The sequence below is a fragment of the Oreochromis aureus genome, linkage group 9 (assembly GCF_013358895.1).
Source record: "Oreochromis aureus strain Israel breed Guangdong linkage group 9, ZZ_aureus, whole genome shotgun sequence".
In the NCBI taxonomy this organism is placed as follows: domain Eukaryota; kingdom Metazoa; phylum Chordata; class Actinopteri; order Cichliformes; family Cichlidae; genus Oreochromis; species Oreochromis aureus.
In genome coordinates this window covers 22,999,777-23,025,565 of record NC_052950.1, presented here as the reverse complement: position 1 = coordinate 23,025,565, position 25,789 = coordinate 22,999,777, and the positions used below count along the sequence as shown (strand labels likewise).

The 25,789-nt window shown below is 40.5% G+C and overlaps 1 protein-coding gene across 3 annotated transcripts in view; it reads left to right on the top strand.

Moving 5' to 3' along the window:
• Window positions 1–25,319, top strand: part of LOC116329637 (dnaJ homolog subfamily C member 13) — a 31,059-nt gene extending 5,740 nt beyond the window's left edge. Inside the window, exons 3-57 of one of the 3 annotated variants that reach the window (XM_031751693.2) lie at window positions 4,573–4,648; window positions 4,980–5,129; window positions 5,542–5,583; window positions 6,240–6,440; window positions 6,560–6,766; window positions 6,917–7,012; window positions 7,209–7,300; window positions 7,914–8,080; window positions 8,762–8,841; window positions 8,940–9,109; window positions 9,923–10,022; window positions 10,435–10,542; window positions 10,693–10,848; window positions 10,970–11,026; window positions 11,119–11,240; window positions 11,428–11,503; window positions 11,676–11,771; window positions 11,864–12,004; window positions 13,005–13,022; window positions 13,966–14,048; window positions 14,503–14,656; window positions 14,874–14,977; window positions 15,072–15,231; window positions 15,313–15,375; window positions 15,466–15,567; window positions 16,333–16,437; window positions 16,805–17,007; window positions 17,129–17,213; window positions 17,319–17,473; window positions 17,591–17,636; window positions 17,718–17,872; window positions 17,999–18,200; window positions 18,290–18,405; window positions 18,596–18,674; window positions 18,775–18,910; window positions 19,040–19,224; window positions 19,373–19,447; window positions 19,555–19,674; window positions 19,796–20,191; window positions 20,297–20,410; window positions 20,504–20,620; window positions 20,713–20,890; window positions 20,980–21,071; window positions 21,160–21,259; window positions 21,358–21,432; window positions 21,547–21,659; window positions 21,784–21,953; window positions 22,051–22,093; window positions 22,178–22,351; window positions 22,441–22,620; window positions 22,736–22,876; window positions 22,961–23,104; window positions 23,203–23,302; window positions 23,560–23,664; window positions 24,171–25,319. In XM_031751693.2, coding sequence (XP_031607553.2) covers window positions 4,573–4,648; window positions 4,980–5,129; window positions 5,542–5,583; window positions 6,240–6,440; window positions 6,560–6,766; window positions 6,917–7,012; window positions 7,209–7,300; window positions 7,914–8,080; window positions 8,762–8,841; window positions 8,940–9,109; window positions 9,923–10,022; window positions 10,435–10,542; window positions 10,693–10,848; window positions 10,970–11,026; window positions 11,119–11,240; window positions 11,428–11,503; window positions 11,676–11,771; window positions 11,864–12,004; window positions 13,005–13,022; window positions 13,966–14,048; window positions 14,503–14,656; window positions 14,874–14,977; window positions 15,072–15,231; window positions 15,313–15,375; window positions 15,466–15,567; window positions 16,333–16,437; window positions 16,805–17,007; window positions 17,129–17,213; window positions 17,319–17,473; window positions 17,591–17,636; window positions 17,718–17,872; window positions 17,999–18,200; window positions 18,290–18,405; window positions 18,596–18,674; window positions 18,775–18,910; window positions 19,040–19,224; window positions 19,373–19,447; window positions 19,555–19,674; window positions 19,796–20,191; window positions 20,297–20,410; window positions 20,504–20,620; window positions 20,713–20,890; window positions 20,980–21,071; window positions 21,160–21,259; window positions 21,358–21,432; window positions 21,547–21,659; window positions 21,784–21,953; window positions 22,051–22,093; window positions 22,178–22,351; window positions 22,441–22,620; window positions 22,736–22,876; window positions 22,961–23,104; window positions 23,203–23,302; window positions 23,560–23,615 — 6,676 coding nt within the window. In that variant the 3' untranslated portion in view covers window positions 23,616–23,664; window positions 24,171–25,319. The remainder of the gene's footprint in view (window positions 1–4,572; window positions 4,649–4,979; window positions 5,130–5,541; window positions 5,584–6,239; window positions 6,441–6,559; window positions 6,767–6,916; window positions 7,013–7,208; window positions 7,301–7,913; window positions 8,081–8,761; window positions 8,842–8,939; window positions 9,110–9,922; window positions 10,023–10,434; window positions 10,543–10,692; window positions 10,849–10,969; window positions 11,027–11,118; window positions 11,241–11,427; window positions 11,504–11,675; window positions 11,772–11,863; window positions 12,005–13,004; window positions 13,023–13,965; window positions 14,049–14,502; window positions 14,657–14,873; window positions 14,978–15,071; window positions 15,232–15,312; window positions 15,376–15,465; window positions 15,568–16,332; window positions 16,438–16,804; window positions 17,008–17,128; window positions 17,214–17,318; window positions 17,474–17,590; window positions 17,637–17,717; window positions 17,873–17,998; window positions 18,201–18,289; window positions 18,406–18,595; window positions 18,675–18,774; window positions 18,911–19,039; window positions 19,225–19,372; window positions 19,448–19,554; window positions 19,675–19,795; window positions 20,192–20,296; window positions 20,411–20,503; window positions 20,621–20,712; window positions 20,891–20,979; window positions 21,072–21,159; window positions 21,260–21,357; window positions 21,433–21,546; window positions 21,660–21,783; window positions 21,954–22,050; window positions 22,094–22,177; window positions 22,352–22,440; window positions 22,621–22,735; window positions 22,877–22,960; window positions 23,105–23,202; window positions 23,303–23,559; window positions 23,665–24,170) is intronic. The other 2 variants (XM_031751692.2, XM_039617239.1) reach the window with 2 other exon arrangements.
• The last annotated feature ends 470 nt before the right edge of the window (window positions 25,320–25,789 follow it).

Here is a 25,789-nt window from a genome sequence, read left to right as displayed (position 1 = left end):
TAACTTTTGGTTGGTTTTCTATTTTTTCTTTAACATTTTTTTCCTTACGCTTTACTAAAGCACCTCCATCAACCATCAAGTTTTTAACACCGTGCTACAACGTGACTTCCTACAGACAAAGTTTGCAGAAATAGAGACTTAAGGAAAGTATAAATAAATGGCTCAAATTGTCTGTAAGAGAGCCTTCATGCACTTTACCAATTACAGTAGGACAGCCCTTATGTTTTATTTATAGAACTGCAGTAAATCTACAGCGTAGGCTATGGCTTAGCTTTGTACCATGTGCTGTACCTGATGTGTACCTTCCCAGAAATGTAACTGTACATCCCAGTGATGCAGACCTCCGCTGTGATTGGTCTGTTTGGTAGTAAACACAGTTTATTGATTAGCACAAAGATGATTTCTCAGTGAAACAAAATGTATTAAGCTATTACTGTATCTGTCTTCCTCAACATGCTAATGGAATACTTTGTACTCTGCCAGTGTAGACAAATGGAGGTTTTCCTCATAATAGCTCTAACAGTCCATATACTCAGGGCTGGTTCTTCACATAGTCTCGCCTTCCTCCATTTAAGTAAAAGTAACTGTTTAAGATTTTCTCAAAGTTCAGTGTGAATGGCTCAGTTTCGCTTGTGATGGCAGAGCAATACAAACACACTAGCACATTAGAATAAATGTTGCTCATTACTTAAGGGATTCAACACAGTACTATAAATCAGGCATTCGCTTTCCAGTGTGAACATAGGGACTGGGCCAGAGACAATATTTGTGGTCTTTTCTGCAGGGATGGTGGTGGGAAAATTTAAAAAAAAAAAAAAAAAAAAAAAAAGGTTTTGTTTCTGTATTTTTGCCCGCTTCCTTTTTTACACATTTCAGATTCAGTTTCAGATTTACTAACAGTGATGAAAATCTCATAGACAAGTTAGAATTTGGCCCGAGACACTTTTCTGACAGTTAGTATCACTGTAGACCTGAGCTGTTGCAGCGTTGGCTCACTGTTGCTATAGAGTTTTCCACTGAAATATGCTTGTGAACATGATTTGGTCAAATGACTTAAGTTTTAGAGAGTATTAGATTAAGATGTTTCCCTGACTTTTTACACAAATTGATTTTCTTTTATAGCTTGCTTTATATTTGCAAGTGTAGCACCCCTATTCAGCCTTTTGAAAAACTAGGCTCACCCTTACGGCTTCCATAGGAATTAGAAATGTAAATGTCATCCAGGAGCTGTGTGAGCACCGTTTTGACAGTTTTCTCATTTTGGTGTGTGTTAATACAGTGCCACAATCTCTGCTTATTGTTATTCAGTTTAAAGCAGTCATTTTTTATTGCTAGTACAGCTATGCATCTTTTTCACCTTGTTAAAATTCTGTGTTTATATTTGGGGTCTTGTCATTGCCTCCCTTCATAGTATTATAGTTTTGGAGCGCACTCTATTCACTGCTTTCTGCATCTCTGTTATCCAGTGTTTATGTTGAATCTTGTATGAAAGATTATTTTGTGTTGCCCTACTAACAACTCTTAAGCTGAGATGTCTTCGTGAGAAATGGAGCATGTTTTGAGGAGAGGTGGTTAAGAAGTGTTCAGTCACATACAGTACAGGAAGTTGCCAAATGGGAAGATTATGAAACCTTAGTAATGGAAAGAAGAGAATGGTGATTATATCTGTGGTGTAAACTGTACCTGTTTTTGCTTCTGTTACCATGATGGATGACTAAACACATGCTTGTTCCAGGTCTTGGCCTTTTGATTTTCATACCTTTGTATGAATGTAAATCTGAATGTCAGCAGCGGATGTTTAAAATGTTTTAAAGGATTCTTGCAAAAGTGCTTTAAAGGTTGTTTAATATCATAGGATCTCTGCATAGTACTGCATAATAATCATTCTAATAATCTGCTCTCCTAAATTGATCTCAGTTGTACTTCATCTTACCATTGTGTATGCATTTCTTCCTGTTATTGTATGCTTCATCCTGAAAGTCAGTTCTTAAGTCTTTATTGTTTAATTTAAAATAATGGTATTTATTAGCAGCTACATTCTACTATTCAACACGGGTTCAATTTAAAGACATGAATTAATTGTTAAATCAGAAAATTAGGCATAAATTTGGCTTTTTTTTTCTCCAAGGGTATACCAGATAGAGAGGACTGGATATTGCCTTTGTACCAAGATTGTTTTTTTTAATCTGTCAGCCCACAGAGAATTAATAATTAACGAAGTTTGTGCTGACATCCAATTCAAGCCACCCATTTGGCACCAAGGTCAAGACATGTAGAGAGATCAGGGGAGACTCATGGTTTTAGACTTCATTCCTTAAAATAACACAATGATGCAAAAGAGGCAGTGGTGTCAAGAGAGATGAAGCAATTTATATAGTTTTCTAAGGGTGAAGCTTCCCAAGAAGGACATGACATTGGTATATAAAGGAGAAGGATCCTGAGGGATGAGCCCGAGCCTAATGGCCTTGCCTAAAGCAACTGCCTGTCAGCTTGTGTTAGTCATTTCATTCATACAGATTTGCAAATGGATTATGTAAAAGTAACCACTAATATTAACTTCCTTTTACTCAGCTTTTTTTTTTTTTGGACTAGCTCATGTTAACTGGACCTAATGAGGATGTACAAGAAGGAAAGGAACTAAGTCAGCATGTTCCATCTGCACACTAATAGAGCTATCAGTTGGTAGAAAACATACAGTACTGTGCAAATATCTTGAGCTACCCCTCTTGTCTTTACATTTTGGTTCAAAGAAACCAGACTTTCTTGTAATTCTCCTTTAAAAATTTGATGAAACTGAAAAAATTGAGCAAAGACCTGGGCCCTTCAGTTGAGCCATTTACTATTCAGTGAAGCCTAATCAAAGATGCAGAAATGGTCTCAGGTGGCTGCCAAGAAGCCATTTGTAAGGTACAAAAATGATAAGTAAAGGCTAATATATTGCAGATTACACAAGAGCTGGACTTAAAATCAGTGACAACAAATCTTGTGACGTGATGAATACAAATTTGAAGTTTTTGACTCAAATCCTTGCATATACGTACATAGGAGGTCAGAGGAGCAGTAAGACAGTGAGTATGTGCAGCCATGGGTAAAACACAGTGATGAAAATGGAACAAGGGGCAGTGAACATCCAAAGAAGAACTTTGAATGTCCTTCAAGAAACACAGAGAACTATTAAAAGAAAATACAAGAAAACTTGTTTAAGAGAGTTCAAGCTGGGTTGAAGAATCAAGGTGCTTGTTCCAAATATGGAGTTTAAAGATCATTAGAATTGTACAAACTCTGTTTCTGTCTTATGTGGTGTATTTCCATGTATGTGTGCAGGTTTCAATTAGTCTCTTCAACTATTTCCTGTGTTAAAAGCAAAATATACAGGAATAAGGGTAGCTCAAGACTTTTGGAAAGCACATCAATACCAGGTACAATTTATATGTAAACACACTGTGTTTGCACAACTTTCTCTTAATAAACACAGCAAAAATAACTTAATTTTAAAATGAAAATGTATGAATTGGGAAAAAACAGCTGAAAATGTTGCTATTGCCAAAAAACTCCAACCAAGCACATTGATCTGCCACACTTAACATGTGCACACTGTCAGTGTAACATACTAGAATATTAAGAAATCAGAATTCAGCACTTTCTTCCTGTTATGTTAGAAAGCACTACTCCTAATTTCTCATGAATTTGTGTTTTCATCACTATTTAACAGTGAGTCATCACAGAATTGCTGACATACAAAAGATTGTATCCTTTTGTTGTAATATGTCAGAGACCTATAATATTCCTAGAACAAAAGCGATTTCGGAGGACGTGCACTTAGAGGTGACATGCCCTATATCGAGCCCAATCCCTGCATCACAGGGAACCTGCCCTAAAATTCAATGAATAGCCAAAATTTGCCTCACTGTTTTGTATATAACCTTGATGACTCACACAGACAAAAATCAAAACCCACTGAAGGCAGTGTGTAAATGTTGTGTAATGGTTAAATGTTTGGAAGCTACACATTGTTCACGTTCACTGTCATATAGGGCCAGTGAAGCTTGGGACTGTTAGGAGTTAAGGTTTTCCTGTGACTCACAAAACACCTGAAAACAATGTTATGACTATAACTTCCGTTCCCTGAAGGAGTGGAATGAAGTGCAACCCAAATGGTATGGGGAAATCATGCCGCTGTATCCTGTATTCCTATTTGGGGAAAAAGGGAACTGACCTAACCAACCTGAATATGGTTGATGCCATTAGGTAACCCAGTCCTTGTAAAGTTACTTTTGGTTGATTCGTCATTGGCTTACAGAGGGCCAAAAATAGACCTTTTCATTTCACATTGTTCTAACCCTGTCACATGTAATGGAGTGGGAATTTTAAGATAAGTTAATGTGGTTCTTTTCAAGGCTGTCAAGATTATTAGGATCTCGCATAATAATAAAAAACCACCACACTTTCGCCCTGTTCCCCACACTCTCTGCGAATATTATGTGACTGCCTGGGTTGGTGTAGGTGTTGCTTCGATGTGTGGTTGGTGATGGGTAGGCTATGTTTCTGACTCATTCCATCTCTGTGTTCCAGGTACAAGCGAGTCTTCTCAGTGGGGACACATGGCATTACCACTTACAACCCTACCACGCTAGAAGTAACAAATCAGGTCAGTATGAATGAGAACGCCCTCATGATGTAGGAACCTCTTCTTCTACCACCAGTGCCTCACAGATGCTTATGGGATGTGCTGCTCTTGGCACTTTTTGGCCCACATTTACTAAACGGTTTAGTATCACAGCTCTGAATATATTTTTCAGTGTTTATCGGTGCACAAAATTTGACCCTGCTGTACTGCTGCATTATTGCATCTTATAAGACATTTATCTTTATGCTTCTTGTACATTTGGAAGTACTTTGAAACTCTTTAAATGTTTGAACTGGTCTTTTGATGCTTTAACATGTGTTTAATCCTGTATTTTCACTGTCTATGTCTGCAGTGGACTTATGGAGACATCTGCGGTATTGGCCCGGTAGGAAAAGGTCAGGGCACAGAGTTCAGCCTCACATTCCGTAAAGGCAGCGGCAAGAAGTCGGAAACGCTCAAGTTTTCAACAGAGCACCGGACAGAGCTGCTCACAGAAGCACTGGTGAGGATAAACACATGGCTAGTACTATAGTACCACCATTGACTGAATAGACTTTACATGCATTTATTAAAATAGATCCTGACTAAGGTGTTTTGATGTAGCTTATTGTAGCTGTAGTGTCTTAACAAGGTCACTTAATGTGCGATGCACTTTTTAAGAAATGCAACACTTGGAAGTCACAGCGTTTGATGTGCTGTCGGTGTTGTGCAAAGATATGAATCATTGGAACTGTTGTTGTTGTAAACAATTAAAGTAATTATGCTGAACTGAACAGCAACACGCATTTCCTATGGAAGGAGTTGTATTTATGCAACGTTGAAGCAGTGTTTTACAATTATTAGTCATTAATGATTTAACAGTTAGCTGTGTAAGGTTGCACACTGTTGACTTCCTTATTATTCTTTTTTCACAGCGATTCAGAACAGAGTTTTCCGAGGGAAAGATAACTGGCAGGGTAAGTATTTATTTTTGTGCTTAAAAAATAAGAGAAAATAAAGATCAAAATGAAAGTTTGGATATACATTATATGTACCGAAGTACTGGGCCACCCACACGTCAAACCTACAGGAGCTTCTCAGCCACTGAAACACATGCCATGAAGCTCCTGGTGCACAATTTATGTGCTGATGTTAATGTCAGAGGAGGTTTGGAACTCTGCAGTTTGTCAACAGAGCGTTGGCGACTTGTACACATTGTGTACCTCAGCACTCAGTGACACTAATCTGTAACCCATGTGGTCTGCCACTTTGAGTTGCTGTGGTTCTTAAATGCCACTAGTTTGCAATAATACCACTTACAGCTGATAATGAAATATCTAAGAAGGAAGAAATTTCACAATTTGACTTTTTGCAATGGTGGCATCCTGTAATAGTACCATGTTCAAATTCAGTGAGCTCTTTGAAGCAACCCATTGTTTCAAAATTGTTTGTAAAGGCAGACTGCATGGCTAAATTAGCTGCTTGATTTTATGCAGCAGTGGCAATGGGACTCAAAACACCCACAATTCAAAGATTAAGAGTTGTGGCCCAGTTTTGTCCATATAGTGTAGGTGTACCATTGTTGGGTCATTATATTCATTGTCTTACAACACATGTGCCACATTCTTGTCAGCGCTACAATTGCTACAAGCACCACTGGAGTGACACAAGGAAGCCTGTGAGTTTAGAGGTGACACCAGGCGGCATCGACCAGATCGACCCCCACACTAACCGAGTGGTGTGTTCCTATGATTACCGAAATGTAGAGGGCTTTGTCGAGGTCTCCGATTACCAGGGAGGATTTTGCATCCTTTACGGGGGCTTCAGCAGACTGGTATGTGTTCATAAAGTTTGTGCTTTTGTATATTAAGGTGCCTTTTAAAAATTCATTATTTCTTTAAAAATATATGAGCAAGTTTCTCTTCACCTTCCTTTTCCTTTCCTTTCTTTCAGCATCTGTTTGCCTCAGAGCATCGAGATGAAATCATTCGTAGTGCCATAGAGCATGCCGGGAACTTTATTGGCATTACTCTTCGATTGAGGAAGGAGGCTCTAACTTTTGAGGGTTTCGTGACAGACAGGTTGGGGAAATACAGCTCAGACGAGAGCATAACTTCCCTAGCAGAGTTTGTGGTGCAGAAGATCACCCCTCGACATCCAGTGAGAACGCTCTGCTTTATTTTGTTCTTCATACTTTCCAAAAATTGACTAGGTGTCTGATCTGATTATGTAGTGGATTATTTGAAAAATGTGCTGCTTTTTTGAGACTATCATTCATGTTAAGATGTTTGTGCTTTTTGTCTCTTCCAGGAGCCCGTTAAGCGTATCCTGGCCCTGACAGAGACATGTCTAGTGGAGAGAGACCCCGCTTCGTACAACATAGTCACCATCAAACCCTTTGGAGAGGTGAGCCTTAACAAAAAGTCGGAATAATTTTGACTCTAATAGTCACTCACTCAAAAGCATGTTGTGTGCAGCAGTAATGAGAGGTAAATGTTAAATAAACTACTTTTTTTCTTTTTGCTTCATTATATATTATTTGGCTAAACTATCCCCTCCCACTCTCTTTTGCTCATTCTTGCTCTGTCTCATCTCCCCTCAGATATTTGCTCTCATCTGTGATGTGGAGAATCCTCAGGTGTTTACCGTAGAATTTATCCGAGGCCAGATCAGGAAGTTCTCCTCTACAGAAAGGTATGTTTGACAGTGTTTTTGTCACGCTTAATTTCAGTTATCAGTTTTTTCTCTTTAAGCGTAATGACACATCGATCAGGCATAACATTACGACCACTTACAGGTGAAGTGAATAACATTGATTATCTCTTAATCATGGCACCTTCTAGTGTGTGGGATATATTAGGAAGTAATTGAATGTTTTTCTTTTTCTTCAAAGCTGATGTGTTAGTGTTGCCAATTTTTCTGGCTTCTAAGGATTTGTGTGAGTTTGCCGAGGGCAACATTGTGATGGCTAGATGGCTGGGTCAGAGCATCTCCAAAACTGCAGCTCTTCTGGGGTCTTCCCCGGCAGTGAAGGTTGGCTCGTGTGGTCCGATCCAACAGATGACCTTCTGTAGCTCACTAATATCATAGTGCTAGATACGACAGCACACTTTCAGGGGTCTGATGGAGTCCATGCCTCGACATTTCAGGACTGTTTTGGCAGCAAAAGTTGGCCCAACACAATATTAAGCAGGTGGCCATGATGTTATGTGTGATCCGTGTATCTCTAAGTTAATGTATTTTTCCGGTGCCACTCCCTCTGATCATCAGTGCATTTTGCTGAGACTGTCTGTACGTGCGCTTGTAGGGACTCCCTGTTAGCCAGCTTACTTGATGGAGTCAGAGCATCAGGCAACAGAGATGTGTGTGTCAAGATGGCTCCCACCCAGCGAGGACAGAGATGGGGCCTACTGAGCATGCCCGTGGATGAAGAGGTGGAGAGTTTGCATCTCAGGTTCCTGGCAGCACCTCCCAGTGAGTCAGAGCCCTTTGTCTCATAAAATCTGATACAAATTCATGAATCTCTTGTTTTTGATCTGCTTTACACTCATATTTAAATTTTAATGTTTTACACAGTAGTGTAAGTGGTGCTTCTGTGGTGGCACTGGTGATATTTTCCTCAACCTCTTTGATTCATATGAAAAATGTAATTGACATTACATTTTTTCCCCTTAAGTTTTTTTTTTCCACCAGTTCCTTGTCTCACTAATTTTAACAGAATTATTATACATAACGTTAAAAACCGGCACCACGTGGTGTCTTAAGTACAGCCACACAGACCGTGTAAAACCGACCCTGATCAAACTGCTTATCACATGCCCCTCCTGTCCCCCACGCCTTTCCAAAATAAGATGGGGGGTTTTGCCTGTGTCGCACATTATCTCTAACTTGAACCGGCGACCCTATATTCACGCTGGCGTCCCACTGTGATTGAGTCCTTTTTATTTCTTTGCTGTTTCTGATCACTTTTATTTGTACAACCGAGGACAACACTGTAAGAAAAAGTGCACTAGTTACGCTTGTTTTCACCCGCCTCTCTATGATCGCCAGCCTTCCAGCGTTGCTGCTGAGATAGACAGACACACTTTTGTTTGGTCAGACAGCACATCCTATTAATTTCTTTAACAATGCTTCATTCCTTCTCCCTTTGCTTAGATGGAAATTTTGCAGATGCAGTATTCAGATTCAACGCCAACATATCCTACAGTGGAGTGCTGCATGCAGTAACCCAAGATGTGAGTGGGTTTATTTTCTGTATGATCAATCTCTATGCATTTGCCTAAAAAGGATTCACAGTAATTTCTTTGTATGTCTCCTTTTTCATTCTCTCCAGGGTCTTTTCTCTGAGAACAAAGAGAAGCTCATCAACAATGCCATCCTGGCTCTTTTAAGCCAGGATACAGAGCTGCCGGCTCTTAATGCTGAACTGGAAAGCCATTTTCAGGCCATACGACGCTTGGTGGCATCTAAGGCTGGCTTTCAAGCTTTCACCCAGCTGCCAAAGTAAGATTGTCCATATATGTACTTTTGCCCATCTCCTTTTACTTGCTGAAAGTATACATTTGAGCTGCTGGTAACAGGCATGCTCTGTCATTCCAAGGTCTGGTCAAGGGTCTGGACTCACAGATGCAACGTAAATATGAATCCATACATCTCAGTCTGCCCTTTCTCTGTCTGTATTTCATATCCTTCTTGATCTTTTTCCACAGTCTGTCCTAGCTGTCTATCAGCCTTCTTCTTTTATCTTTGTTCTGCTTTCATCTCAGGCTGTACGATGAGCACTTCTAAAGGGAGGTTGTGTTGCTTCACTCTGTTCGGTCGAGCTGTCTGCCTCGATTTGTCTTGACCTTCCACCATCCCCATGTCCTCCTCTCATTTTTGCGCCTTCATCTCTCTCCCTTTATCTGCTTCGGTCATTCTGATCTTTACATTTCTGTAGCCAGGAGCCTTGCAGTCTTTCGGGGTCACTGAGATGTATGAGAGGAACTGTATTTACTGTTTATTCCTTTTTCCCTGTGAAGCAAATGAGCCAGAATTGGTTATTCTGAAAGATTCATTGCTGGCGTAGCTTGGTGTTTCCCTTCCAGATTCACAATACACACACCGTGATAAATAAACTCTTTTCTAAAAGATGGCTGAAAAGTACGAGAAATGACAAGCCACCTCTGAAGCAATGAATTCTTTGTGTATCCAACCCCAGACCTGTTTTTATAATGTATGTAAGAAAACACACAAAAATAATACTGTTTCTGTTTCTGTTAACTTTACGTTGAATGTTTAGTTGTGTTTTTAAATCTGCTAATTTGTGTGTTTTAGGTTCAGGGAAAAGTTGGGAGTAAAGACGGTAAAAGCTTTAAAAAGGAACAACAATGGCGTGACACATGCTGCTATAGACATGCTCTGTGCTCTTATGTGTGTAAGTCACCTAAGTATCGAGATGTCAAACATATTTAAATCCATGGTAAAAAGAAAGTACTCGTCTTTCAATTCTAAGGACAAGGTGTTGGACAAGTCCAGACCTTAGCGTGATTGAAATGTTGCTGCGGGCCTTTAAGAGAGCTGTGCATACACAAATGCCCGTGAAGCTCATTGAACTGAAACAATGCTATAAAGAAGAGTGAGCAAACATTCCTCCACAACAATCTGAAAGACTGGATTTAAATAATTTAAAATTTTGTAAAGACCAGATGGATTCTTTTTCACGGTGTCCTGGTACATAAAAAAAATTAGAGTTGATAGAGGGTGCACTTTCTTTTTGCTATGACTGTACAGTGATATGGAGTTTGCAGTTTGACTGAGATTTTCTTTTCTTTGATCTTTTTCTCCAGCCGATGCATGATGATTATGACCTGAGGCAGGAGCAGCTGAACAAGGCCTCACTGCTATCCTCCAAGAAGTTCCTTGAAAACCTTCTTGAAAAATTCATTACTAATGTGGTACATGTCTTTTTATTGTCAGCAAGCTGTTTTTTTCCCCCTTTTTTCTGAAGCTCAGGCATACAAGGACATTCATAACTTTTTGTATTTAAAAAAATCACATCATGTATACTATTTTTCTAATGTTATTTCATTTCTCATATTTTCCAGGACCATGGAACAGGAGCTTTGGTCATCAGCTCTTTGTTGGACTTTTTAACCTTTGCACTTTGCGCCCCCTACAGTGAAACCACTGAGGGGCAGCAGTTTGACATGCTGCTTGAGATGGCCGCCTCTAATGGGCGAACACTTTTCAAACTATTCCAGGTGGGTAACTTGACAAGCACGAAACTAAATGAGAGGAAAGTAAATTAGGAATAATGTCAACAATTAGTCTGATTAAGACAAAAATATAAAATATATTGAATGGTGATGTTCTTATCTTTAGCATCCTTCTATGGCTATAGTGAAGGGAGCAGGTCTGGTGATGAAAGCTATTATTGAGGTAAGTCTTTTGTAGGTGCTATACAGTGATGTCTGGATGTGTTACGCCTCAGGATTTATGATTATAACCAACTAAGCTTTGTATACATTTAGGAGGGAGACAAGGAAATAGCCACCAAGATGCAGGAGCTGGCCTTGAGTGAAGGGGCGCTGCCGAGACATCTGCACACATCTCTGTTCACCATTAGTGCAGACCAGCGGATGCTTACCAACAGGTCTGATCTCAGTAAACGTGAAAACTGACACATAGTAATGTAGTTTTTTTTCCTTATCTTTTCGCTGCTGCAGGTTTTTCCTCTACTGTATTTGTAATTCAGTAAAAATCTGTGCAGTTAAACATCATAGGACAAAATTTTACTTGTTACTGGTGATAAATATCTGCCAATAAATAATGTTTCTCAGACAACTGAGTCGTCACCTGGTGGGACTGTGGACAGCAGAGAACCCTGTAGCAATAAACCTTCTCAAGAGGATACTGGTAAGCCGATTTCAGACTCTAAGAAAAAAAAAAATTGATGCCGTTCCAATACTCATGCCAGAAGCTTTTAGTGTGATGATTGTAATAGCCCATACTTTTTGCTGGCAGCTGAGGGAGCTTGTTCAAAGTCTTCATTCATTTCATTTCGGCTTCTTCATCTCTGTGCTTGTAGCCAACAGGCCTGTTGGCATACCTGGACAGTCCTGACCCTGTCCCAGAGAAAGATGTGGACAGAATGCACGTCCGTGACAACTTGAAAATCGCTACGGTATGTGGACAGACATGAACCTTAATGTAATAGTCAGTAAAAAATAAAATGTTTGCCATCTGTAATTGTTTTTATATCTTTGTTTCCCACAGGACCAGCTGAATCGAAACAAGGTGCCCGAATGGCAGCGGATAGCAGGCAAAGCAGCCAAAGAAGTGGAGAAGTTTGCCAAGGAGAAAGCTGATCTCGTGCTGATGCACTGGAGAGATAAAATGGGCATAGCCCAGAAGGAGGTGAGAATGATTTCTTTTCGTTTGTAAAAAGACTTCATGGCTATTTAACCTCTGAGCTATCAAAAGAGCTGCTGCTGCAAGTGTGTTCTGCTCAGGTTGCTTTAACTTTTATCTTTTTTTATTCTCGTGCTGATGCTGAATAGTGCTGCAGAATCCAAAGACAAACTCAATGGCAGACTTTCCACTTGCTGCTGGTATTTTGCATGTATGGCAGTTAGAGCTTCGGTGCTGGCAGTTTACAGCATATGTCATGCTTCAATCACCTTTGACCTTTCTTTGAAAAATATGTGCCTCGGTTATATGCTCTATACACTGCTTGTGCTCCTTTCATATGCGTTTGCCATAAATCTTTTATTTAGGTATGGAGAAAATTTTGCTTGACTCTTTGTATGGCGAGGTGCAGAATGCAACCAAAGGGTTACCGCTTACTCTTAGGGAAAACCTCTGTTTGGATGCATGGTGTTTCAGTCTGAACACAAATAGGTGTTTTGTTTTGTTTTGTTTTTGTACACCCAAAAAATGTTTGGGTGGGTCAAGATTGGTGGTGACAGCCACCAAGCTATATCAGGTATTGCCTGCTCTTTGTGCACCCTAAATCAAGACTCCCTTAAAAATAAAATAAAGTCACATTTCTTCTTTCTGTTTCTCTGGCTGCATGATAATCACCCCAGATTTACTGAACAGAGAAATACAATGATTGGTTTGCTTTCTCTGTGAATCACGGCCACCCTTTTATTTTTTGATCTGTTACTGTTTTTCAAATGAGTATAATTACATAATTAGTCATGCAGTACTACAGAAATCTTGTGTAAAGTCATCTATTAAATCACAGATTTAGTTGTAACTTTTATGTCTCTCACTTTGTATATTAGTAGCATCGTGATCTGTGACCCTTTAGCTGCAGTTCATCTGTTTGATCTGAGGAACAATAATCTCTCTGTGTGTCTCCACTCCACCCTCCCCTTGTCTTGTGTGGTTTCTCTGCTGTCAAAATTTGCAGCAGGACAGAAATAACCTGGTAAGTAGGACTGACCAATGGGATCCTTTTTCCATTCTCTCCATGTTCTTTCTCTCGATTAAACCATTTTTCATCTTCACGAGACCAATCACGCGTGTTTTTGTTTTGTTTCGTGTTATTTAGTCGGGCAGTCGCATATTGACATCCAAAAGGGATTTCCAGGAGTCTTAAAATAGAACCCAGGAAAAAAGTGTGATGAAAGAGCACGTCATGTCTTTTCTTCTCCTTTTGACAACAGAGGGCATGTTCAGGGTGGAGCACAGGCTGAACTGGATCTCTGCAGCTATAAGTATGCTTGCAGCTATATATATGCTTACCTGCATATTTAGTTATCAATAAATAATAACCTAAAACAGTAAGGCCAATACAAATATCACATGCAGCAATGTTTTTTATTTTCCTTGATGAAATTTCAGAAAAATTGTTGTTATCCTTTCTAGCACCTAAACTACAATGTTTTGTATTCTGAAACTCAGAGTTGGAGGTAGTGCTCTGAAAAGGCACTCATCAGATGCATGAGAACCATGTTCAGAATTTTGAAACCATAAATTAGCTTCACATAGGTATGTAGAGAGTAAACATGCCACAGACCTGGTTCTCCAAGCAAGGATTACTGAACACACCCTACTTTGGGATCCCACCTTGGTTTTTTGTGTTTGTTTTATTCTGTGTTTGTACTGTTCATTGTTTTGTTTTTTTTAATATTTGTGTTTAATTTTTCTAATATCTGACTTCCTCCACTCTAAAAAAAAAAACAAAAAAACCCCAACATGTTATTATCCATTCATTGAATTTCACTTCATTATTCTTTTCTGTCTAAAATGTTGCTCATGTTGTCGCTATCTTTACCACTCTGTGTGCCGTGATGTGACAGAGCAAACACTGAAGTCTGTGAATAATGTGGGATACCTTACAGAGATGTCCCTTTGTGATTTAATTTCAGAATCCAAACCAAAAACCTGTCATCCTGAGAAAGAGGAGGCAGAGGATAAAGATTGAAGCAAACTGGGAGCTCTTCTACTACAGGTAGAAATTTCTAACTATGTCAGCCCAAAATTGCAATCGGATGTAAGTATGGGACCTACTTTTGCTGTATTAATACTGCACAATAAAGGGGCTCCCACACAGGAAGTAACAAGCAGTAATGCAGAGAAATAACCACTGGCGATGTGAAGTGGGCAGAATGTTCTTAATTTGAAGGTAAGTGATTGAAGCAAATACCGATGAGAGTGAAGGACCCGTGTTGAGTGACATATCGGTAACCAGAGCTTAGAATGGTTATTAGTGGCCAGCTGTCATCTTTGAAATGATGTGTGATGAGCAAATAAGTTTATATATGGACAAGGCTTAAAACCTCTTTAGGAACTCAATTTCTTGTATGTAGGCATCATAAAGCTTGGCTTGTTGGTATGATCCACTTACATCTTTAAAAGGACATGATCAAACATCCCTGTCCTGTTTATTTTTTATTTTTTTAAAGATTCCAGCTTGACCATGCGCGCTCCAACCTCATCTGGAACTTTAAAACAAGGGAGGAACTTCGTGATGCCCTGGAAGGGGAGATGCGTTCCTTCGGCGTGGACCGCGAGCTGGGCAGTGCCACAGTTATCTCCTGGAACCATCAGGAGTTTGAGGTTTGTGCTCAATTATTAGTACGGTTCAGTCTCTGGGCTGTCATTTACTTTAGAAAATGATTATACAGTAAACTTGTATAATATTTAAATCACAAGAAAACTGTAGATTGTAAGGTAAAACCAGAATATTGTAATCCACAGTCTTATTCCAGTGGTATGCAGATAAACATGCCATTATTCAAATCCGTGCTCCTATGTGTCATTTTTTTTGTTACAGGTGAAATATGAGTGCCTTTCGGATGAGATAAAAATTGGGGATTATTACTTGCGATTGCTGCTTGAGGAGGACGAAAACGAAGAATCGAGTGCCATCAAGAGATCGTAAGATTTTAACCTCCAAGCGAGCTACGCCTACGTCATTATTCACTCCCAAATCTATAAAGAGGAGTCATGCTTCACTTCGTTGTGTTTTCAGATACGAGTTCTTCAACGAACTCTACCACCGCTTTTTGCTCACACCCAAAGTTACAATGAAGTGCCTGTGCCTGCAGGCACTCGCAATAGTCTATGGCAAGTGCTATGAAGAGATTGGCCCCTTCACCGACACAAAATACATTGTGGGGATGCTGGACCGGGTAAATGCTGGCAAACTCACTTCACTCTGCTTTTGTGTTGTTTAATTACTCCTGAAATCTAACACATGTTTGTCACTAAAGTGTACAGACAGACTGGAAAGAGACAGACTCATACTCTTCCTCAACAAGCTCATTCTCCACAAGGTAACCTATAACATTAGTCTCTTTGCATTACATGCTAATTTAACCCATCGTTTTGTTTTTTCTGTGCATTAATTCCCCTTTCTTCTATAGAAAAACGTGAAGGATGTGATGGACTCAAATGGAGTTCGTATTTTGGTGGACCTGCTCACTTTGGCACATCTGCATACAAGCAGAGCTACCGTGCCGCTACAGGTAACAAAAAAAAAAAAAAAAGGAGGCTAATTGGTTTCTGTTTGTACTTCATTTTGTTTTTAGATTCTGACTTTTGATGCCACAGTAGTCTTTTTGAGCCAGAAATAACCATATTTAAATAAGAATGTGGACTAGTTACCACTATCGAGCATGATTATCAAGCTGCTTGTCTAAATGTATGGGTGTGATGCGCTCATGCACATACATGATTATAAGTGCTCAGTAACAGACTGGCTGTACCACATAAGAAGCTACCTTATTTCTTATAGTTTCAATAAAACGGTCCAAAAAGCAAGTCGAGGTTTAGTTCACAGACTTGAGTTAGCAGAAGTTAAGCCTAGCACAGAGGGATTGTCTCCAGCAGGCTTTGTGACACCAGTCAATGAAAGCAGTAGTGCCCCTAACTCCATTGTTCCCTTAGAGTTGTTATGAAGGAGGAAAATATCCATAGAGGACAAATATTTTTGTAGCAGGCTTTGAAAAGGCTTTGTAAAAATGCAAATTGGGATTGACTCCATTTTAGAACCATCTTCAAGTCGCCTACAGAGAGAATGGCATTTTAGCACTTTAACATCAGCTTCTTCAGCCCCAGAGGTCAACACTTGTTAAAACAGGGCTGTAGCATTGTTCTAATTTGTTTGAAAGTGGCAGCTTTGTTGATGAACTCAACCGCACAGCCAGATGTTTTCAGATGAATTAAAATGGCATTGAATCTTGTGTAACTAATGTTTGTGCAGTTTCAAAGGATGTCTTCAATTTCCACAGAGCAACGTGCTGGAGGCAGCACCAGATATGAAGAGGGAAAGCGAGAAGGAGTGGTACTTTGGTAATGCAGACAAGGAGAGAAGAGGACCTTTCAGCTTTGAGGAGGTTTGTAATTAAAAAATAAAACATTAGAATTTTACCTCAATTTCATTTGTAAAGTCATTTTATACACAGAAGAAATTGCCACAATATTTAGCAAACTGAAAAACATCCCATCAACCCAGGTTTTTATAATTTGTGTTAAATCAATAAAACAAAGTACAATTATTAGATAAATTTAATTTGATGTGACATTTGTGCTATGCCATTGCTTTAGCTCAGTTACTGCAGTGTTACATTTTGTTCATTTTTGTTGATCTCATGCAATTGTCTACATTTACTTCTGTGTGGTTTTGTCTTTGTTTTCAGTTGCTTAGTTTTCAGCTTCTATTTCTGCTCACCATTAATTGTGTTTTTATTCTATCTTTTTCAGATGCAGGAGTTTTGGAGTACAGGTGTGCTGACAGCAAAGACACGCTGCTGGGCTCAGGGGATGGACGGATGGCGCCCCCTGCAGGCCATTCCTCAATTGAAGTGGTGCCTCCTGGCCACAGGGCAGGCAGTGATGAATGAGTCTGACCTGGCCACCCTCATCCTTAACATGCTCATCACGATGTGCTCGTACTATCCCAGCAGGTGGGACCCATTGAAATTGTCTCTGTGGTTGTGTTAGCGCCAAATAAGCCACCTGTCCTCTTTTACAACTTTATTTTATGTGTTATATCCAGTAGGATTTATTAATTTTTTCTTTACTCAGGGACCAAGACAATGCCATTATCCGTCCTTTACCTAAGATCAAGAGGATGATTGCTGACAATGCCTGTCTCCCACACATTGTCCAGGTAGTTGCACAATTCGTCTTGAAGTTGTGTCTCATGACCAGATCATACTCATCAGTAAACTGAATAAAATGCTTACTTTTCATTGCTTGTCTTTGTCCTCTGCAGCTGCTCTTAACCTTTGACCCCATTCTGGTGGAAAAGGTTGCCAATGTTCTGTACCTGGTGATGCAGGACAACCCCAACCTGCAGCGTCTCTATTTGACTGGTGTCTTCTTCTTCATCATGATGTACACAGGCTCCAACGTGCTTCCTGTGGCAAGGTGAAAACACGTCACAGTCAGCTGGCAAAATCTTTTCTAGAAAGGAGTTTTATAACAGTTTTGTGTATGTATGTAGTGTTGATACTGATGTCTGTGATCTTTGTATGGTTTCTTCAGATTCCTGAAGTACACTCATCTGAAACAAGCATTCAAATCAGAGGAGGTGAAGTTCCCTATATTTTACGATAGATGATATCCTTTGAATCTTTGAAAATGGCATTGACCTGTTGCACTGTCTTCACAGTCTAAGGGTCAGGACATTGTGCAGCGTAGTGTTCTGGGACCTGTGTTGCCTGAAGCCATGGTGTGTTATCTGGAGAACTACGAGGCCGAGCGATTCTCTGAGATTTTTCTGGGAGAATTTGACACGCCAGAGGCCATTTGGAGCAGTGAGATGAGGTGAGAAGTAGTCTCTGTCTTTAGTAACTAGCTTACTTAAAGACCATGTACAGATAAGTGCAGCAGTAAAAGACATTGTCTAGTTTCTGAGAGTTTGAAAAGTTTTTTTTTAAAATTCTGTTTCAGGCGGATGATGATAGAGAAGATAGCGGCCCATGTTGCTGACTTTAGCCCCAGGCTGCAGAGCAACACGCGGGCCCTTTACCAGTACTGTCCCATCCCAGTCATTAGCTTCCCTCAGCTGGACAATGAGCTCTTCTGCAACATCTACTACCTCAGACATTTGTGTGACAGCACCCGCTTCCCTGACTGGCCTATCCGAGATGCTGTACGTCAATATTGAATATTTTCTACCTTTTCTTTTTTGTGTTTAGAATGTTTGTTTTTTAAAGTATCATGATTTGATTGTCCCATCAGGTGAAGCTGCTTAAAGACACTCTTGAAGCCTGGAAGAGGGAAGTGGAGAAGAAGCCTCCTTCAATGTCTGTGGATGATGCCTATGAAGTCCTCAACCTCCCCAAAGGACAGGGGCAGTGAGTGTTGTTGTTTTCAAAGTAGCAGGCAACATGTATTACATTTTTTACTATAATCATAGATGTCTATATATAGATATTTATAGATATAGATATATAGATGTAGGTATATTGAGAGATGTATAGATATATAGAGAATGCTTTGAATTACTGTCATTAAATGCACCCTCTTTTGGCTTTTTGTCTTTAGGCATGAAGAGAGTAAAATCAGGAAAGCCTACTTCAGGCTGGCACAGAAGTACCATCCTGACAAAAACCCAGAAGGCAGAGTGCGTACAGTCATCACCAGCTCTACAAAAATGACTTTGCTAAGGTTAAAACTAATTATGGATTTGATTTCAGCAACTTTTTTTTTTTAATGTGTTTTAGGATATGTTTGAAAAAGTTAACAAAGCCTATGAGTTCCTCTGCACAAAGTCTGCACGAATCGTGGATGGCCCCGACCCAGAAAACATCATTCTCATCCTCAAAGCCCAGAGCATCCTGTTCAACCGGCATAAACAAGGTTTGTTTTTATTGCTGTTTAGTCTACCTCCTGTAAAACATAGCCTCGCAGTATGCAAGAAGAGAGAGTGAGAGTTCCTTCCGGCTGCAGTTTTAGCTAACGCTGCTGATTCTTTCACTACTTCCTCAGAATTGGAGCCTTACAAATACGCTGGTTATCCCATGCTCATCAAAACAATCACAATGGAGACGGAAGATAATCAGCTTTTCTCAAAAACGTCCCCTCTTCTCCCGGCTGCTGCTGAACTCGCCTTCCACACTGTAAACTGCTCGGCTCTTAATGCAGAGGAACTGCGACGGGAGAACGGCATTGAGGTATTAAACATCTTAAAAAGCTGTGAAATATCAGGCAGTTTAAGTGAAATAAAGTGAAATGTACCTCATGTAGTTATGTGTAAGTATACTGGGGCATGTGGAGAAACTGTGGTATGTGAGTAATGAAATTGTGCTTGTTTTTATTCAGATATTGTTGGAGGCTCTGTCTCGGTGTGTTGCTGTATTAACTGCGTCCAGCAAGCCTGATGACATGGCTGTACAGGTGATGCCAAAACACATGATTTCCCTTTCCTTGTTGTCACATTTCTGTATGTGCACATTTTGATCTTGTCATTTTATCACGCTTTCTAAATGCCAATTGTACCACAGGTGTGCGGGCACATCTGTAAGTGCTACAGTGTAGCAGCTCAGTTTGAGGAATGCAGGGAAAAAATCATCGAAATGCCCAATATCATCCGAGACCTCTGTCACATCTTGTACTATGGAAAGGTCAGAGTCTTGCATCTTCTGTGTGTGCTTTATTCTTCTTTTTCTTTTCAGCAGTTTGAACTAAAAATAGCAATTTCCAATTTACACAGTGATTCATTTTCCTCCCCTCGCTTCCTCTCAGGGTCTCCCGAAGACTGCAGCCCTGACGGTTCAGTGCGTCAGCTCCTTTGCGGTGGATTTCTTCCTACAGACCCATCTGTACCACGCTGGTGTGCTTTGGCACCTGCTGGTCTATCTGTTCAACTACGACTACACTCTAGAGGAGAGTGGCGTGCAGGCTAGTCAGGACACAAACCAGCAGGAGGTCGCTAACAACTTGGCCAAACTCAGCCTCATAGCCCTGAGCCGTCTGGCAGGCTACACACCAACGCCACAAAGCCCTGATGGAAACAACCCTGTTTCAGAGACCAATGGCATAGAGGGTACGCCTCCAGAGAACCCCACTATCCGAAAGAGCTTAGCAGCCATGCTGACTCCATACATCTCAAGGAAGCTGGGCACGACATCTCCTGCTGAGGTCAGTTGAATATGTTGCTAAGTAGACATTAATGGACGTTGCTAAGCATCTGTGAGCAGAGGCCAAATGCTGTGCTCAAAGCAAACTTCTCTTTTTTGCATTCAGGTCTTGAAGTTGCTGAACAGTAACTCGGAGAATCCCTACCTGATCTGGAACAATGGGACACGAGCCGAGCTGCTGGAGTTCCTGGAGAGTCAGCAGGAGGGAAACATCAAAAGGGTAGGAATGACTTACAAGTGCTTTCAGACTGCCTTTCACAATAAATGATCCAAAACTGGAATGAATCACGCAACTTCTCTGGTTTCTTGGCAGGGAGAAAATGATAAAAGCTTTGGTGCTGAGTTTGTGTTCAGTGATCACAGCAAGGAGCTCATAGTGGGTGAGATTTTTGTCCGAGTCTACAATGAACAGCCATCTTTTCCACTGGAGGTGAGGAGAAGAAAGTATTAGACAATTAGGACCAAATTCAGGTTTGGACTTTTAGTAATCCATAAGTAACTTGTTTTACAATCTGTCTTCAGTACCCAAAAGCATTTGCAGCCAGTCTGCTGGACTATGTTGGCTCCCAGGCTCAGTACCTCAACACTCTACTGGCCATGAGTCAGAGTAACAAGGTAGAGTCCCAGCAGCACGCTGAGAGGCTTCGCTTTGCTGAGATGGCTTTAGAGGCCCTCCGTAATGTCATCAAGAACAACCCTGGTGAGCTACGAGACTAACTGCGGTTATGTTTATTTAAATGCTGTGAGTTTGGAGCTTCTTTCTAAGTATTTCTCTTGGTGTAATTACAGGATCGGAGTCGGAGTGCATCGGTCACTTCAAGCTGCTCTTCTCCTTGTTGCGGGTTCATGGAGCTGGTAGAGTGCAACAGCTGGTTTTGGAGGTAGAGATCAACAGGTCTTGGGTCCTTACATGTACTTACTGTGAATCCCAGAATCCCTGCATTGTTATCATATTGGTGTCTTCTGCAGGTTGTGAATACAGTGACATCAAATCAAGAGTGTGTGAGCAACATCGCTGAATCTCTGGTGTTGTCCAACCTTCTGGTGCTGCTGCACTCACTTCCTTCCAGTAAGAAGACACAACTGACTGTCATACTCTTTGTCTTTCCTCTTCTCCCTATCCCTGTAATGCATCTTCACACTTCAATACTCCTTTGTGTCCTTCAGGCAGGCAGATGGTGCTGGAAACCCTCTATGCACTCACGTCTAACACAAAGATCGTCAAAGAGGCAATGGCCAAAGGTCAGTGTTCTACTGTTTGTTTGTTTTTGTTGTTGTTTGTTTGTTATTGATTGCTGGCTACGTTTATCTGAATTTTGAATCACAGATGTTTCTGTTAATCTTTATGTCCTGCAGGTGCTCTGATCTATTTGCTGGACCTCTTCTGTAATTGCACACACCCCCAGGTTCGCACACAGACTGCAGAGCTCTTCTCAAAGATGACTTCAGACAAGCTGGTTGGGCCAAAGGTCAGATTGGAGTTAAAAAAATAAATGAAAGGCTTAATCAGTCTCATCTCCCTTTTACTTTATGATGCGTCATGACATATCGTCAACTCACTTTTGCTGTTTCATATTCTGCTTTCTCTTTTAGGTGCGTCTAACACTGATGCGTTTCCTCCCTGGTGTATTCATGGATGCCATGCGGGACAATGCTGAGGCAGCAGTTCACATATTTGAGGGAACGCACGAAAACCCTGAGCTCATCTGGAATGACAGCTCAAGGGAGAAAGTGTCTACTACTGTCCGGGAGATGATGCTTGAGTATGTGACAAACACTGTTTTAACCAGATAAAGAATAGTTAGACACTCTAATAGGATGTTTCATGTCTTGTACTAAATCACTTTAAATCTTTTCCAGGCACTTTAAACAGCAGAAAGATAATCCTGATGTGAACTGGAAAGTAAGTATGAGAACTCATTATTATAAGTTGGTGTATCTGTAGGAACTATGAATGTCAAACTAAACTCCTAATCTGTGTGCTCAGTTGCCAGAAGACTTTACAGTGGCTTATGGAGCCGGACAGGGTGAGCTTGAAGTTGGTGGAGTCTTCTTGCGCATCTTTATTGCTCAGCCTGGGTGGGTGCTACGCAAGCCTCGAGAGTTCCTGGTGTCACTTCTGGAAACCCTGACTGAGCTCCTGGAGAAGAACAATCCCAATGTGAGCTTCCTAACTGAGAAACGACTGTACAAATTTCTAGTGAATGCAGAAGTTAGACTTTTTCTGTCTTATTCTATTATCTTCTGCAGGGTGAGGCCCTGGAGACGGTTACCACAGCGGCAGTTTGTCTGTTCAGCACACAGTGCCAGCTGGCCGACCAGGTCCCTCCTCTGGGCCACCTGCCTCGGATCTTGGCGGCACTCAACCACAAGAACAATGCCGTGCCTAAGAGCTCCATCCGCCTCATCCATGTACTATCAGATAATGAGGTAAGAAACTAATTTTAATGCAAGACTACAAAAAATCAGAACCAGCCAGTTTAAATTTTTTATGTACAAGTGACACCTCACCCACATCAACTAAAATATGCTTTGTTTCGTGTAGCTGTGTGTACGGTCCATGGCTTCTCTGGAGACTATTGGCCCTCTGATGACCGGGATGAAGGTTCGGGCGGACATGGCTGGATTGGCTTGTGAAGCTCTCAACCGCATGTTCCAGAAGGAGCAGACAGACCTAGTTGCCCAGGTGCACTGTCACCTTTGTCACCTGTTATTATCCCTCACTGTGTTTCATGTGTCCTTAATGGAACTTTCTATAACAACTTAACAGGCTCTGAGGGTGGAGCTGGTTCCATACCTCTTGAAATTACTGGAAGGAATCGGCCTGGAGACGTTAGAAAACCCTTCAGCTACTAAGGCCCAGATAGTTAAAGCTCTGAAGTCCATGACTCGTAGTCTACAGTATGGAGAGCAGGTATGATCGGATTATTGAAGTCATCAAATGATTGGTATGATTTTTTTATATAACAATCAAATATTTAAACTCTTGCTTATTGCTTTTTTTCCCCACAGGTGAACGAAATTCTTGCAAAGTCTTCAGTATGGAGTGCCTTCAAAGACCAGAAACACGATCTTTTCATCTCAGACTCTCAGACTGCAGGTTACCTGACAGGTAAAGTTTTCCTTTTTACATATTAGAAGTGCTGATTAACCTGAATAACAAGCTAAACTGTTAAAATATAAAGTGCTTTAAAAGGTAAGTCTTCTGCATCTTTCTCTGAGCTGATGATGAATCTTAATGCTTTGCTTTACCCTAAAAAGCCAAAACACCTTATGGCTGACTCCTCACTTGTGCTTAAACCCAGCTGTCCTATAACTTCCTGGCTCTGCTCTTCCCTTCCTCTTTTTTCCTCCACATTTCCTCCTCAGGGGTTTCCACTCCTTCTCTCCTGGCCGCCAGCAGCCCACTGCGAGGTGGGCTCTAGACTCCTGAACTGGGCCCTCACAGCCCTCCTCTCTTTTGCTCTGATGCAGGTAGACTGTCCTGGCTCCTACCGTCATTCCTTTTCTCTTTACCTCCATCCTGGCTGCACATGCCATTCTCCATTCCCACCCATTTCATTTTACTCACACTGAAAATAATTCATTATCTCTTAACACCCATTCTGGATCCACAACAGTGTGTTGAAAACACAGGCAGCTTGTGTTATGTATGCAATATGTACCCAGCATTTAAAGAAATACAGATTTTTTTTAAAAAAAAGGCTGAAATGTAGAATTACAAGGGAAAAACATAGAAAATAGTTTTTAAAAAAAATCAGATTTTCTAGAAAATTATCAATTAGTCGTTTACATAGTAAGTAAATTAAGCCCATGGAAAACATTAAAGTCCCTGCAAAACATTGTAGCCAGTGTAGCGATCATCCCATCCATGCTTGATGTCTTAGTGTGTAGTACATCATTCTAGCTCCCCATTAGCCCTGCATCTATCCTTGTAATTTACATCTGAACTGTCTCTTCTGCCTTGCTGTCATATGTAGGTCCAGGAGTAGCAGGTTACCTTACAGCAGGAACGGGCACCACAGTAATGCCCAACGTCCCACCCCCTGTGGACAATGACACTGGAGACCAAGGCTGAAGGACACGCACAATGAAAGGCTCAGGCACCCAGAGTGCAGCTTCACGGCCGCAGCTCAGAGAGGGACTGTTCAGCTCCCCACATGGAGGGGATGTTGAGAGGAAAACAAAACAAAAGAAAAAAGAAGAGTGAGAGAGCGGGCCATCATTGACTGTCACCAAAACCTCTGCGACACCTCCTGCAGCGTCACTCTGCTTTGCCCCTTACAAATGACACTCAAGTCTTCAGAAATGCTTTGTTTTAATGGATGACCACATTTGTTTAGTTTCTGTTCTACTTTTCTTATTTCTTCTAATGACAGAGAAGACTTTACTTTTTGTATGAATATATTTTTTACTCTTGATTTTTTTTTTTTCATTAGACAGCCATGGGAAGACTGAGGCTTCTTTTTTGTTATTTTTTTTTTCTCTTTGGCATATCCTGATTGGCTACCTTAACCTTACATCTCCTTTGAGGCCTCATTTGTGACGAATAAGTGCACAGGACCTATCCACCACTGAAATAAACATTTTGTTTACCTGTCTATATTAACGCATTCTCATGTGGAAAAGAAAAAAAAAATCACGGGACATGAAGGATGTGTATGATTTCTCTGGCCTGTTTCTCCAAAAGAAAATGCCACTTTAACCCCTTAGACCTGCTGACCTCTGGTCTGCTTTGATCAGGTCACCTTCAGTCCTCTTCTGTCAAAGATGACACAGAGCTCTCATAATATCCAGCCTCTTTTTCCTCTGATCTTATTCATACTTCATTCTGCTCTCTCTTTGAAGGCTACTCTTTTCTGCCTCATATTTTTTAAAGTAACTCTCCCCCAGAATGCAAAAAGCACTAGAATATTTATGAGTGAATAATAACCACCTGAAATGAGCTTCTGCTGACATGACGAATGACATTGACTCTGATTACCAATCTATGTGAAAGACTAGTGCAATTTGTGAAATGTTCAATGTAATATTGCGTATATAAACTTTATATTGAATGTACATTGAAAAAAAAAATCAGTCGACACTTGTACATAAAATTTTAAGAATAAAAGGGAACCCACAGTGTTGTTCTACTTGTCTTTCCTGTTCACAATGTTTATAGATGTCAAGTCTGTTTATTGAGAGAGAGAGAGATGAAGGGGGGGCGTATATCAAAATATTTCTCAATCCAATTACTTTTGCAGTAAAATGTTTTTATACAAGAATCAATTTCATATATTTGAGACCTTGGGCAATATGGTTGTGCTTTGTTATAAACGCGAATGTTTTATAAAGTTATGTCGTTTATATTATGTCAGTCTATTTGAGAACCATAACTTTTCACGGATGTGGATATTGAATTTATAGTGGATTACACCAGCTACATAGATGCCATGAATTAGGGACTAGGTCTCACCTCACAAGCCTGACGGTAAGTCAAGGAAATTCATAAAAACTCAATACAGCTGCTATTGAGGGCAACATGAATAGGGAAAATGTGCTAAACATGACAACGGTTTTAATATATTTATGTCAAAATTTAAAAAAAGAAACAAAA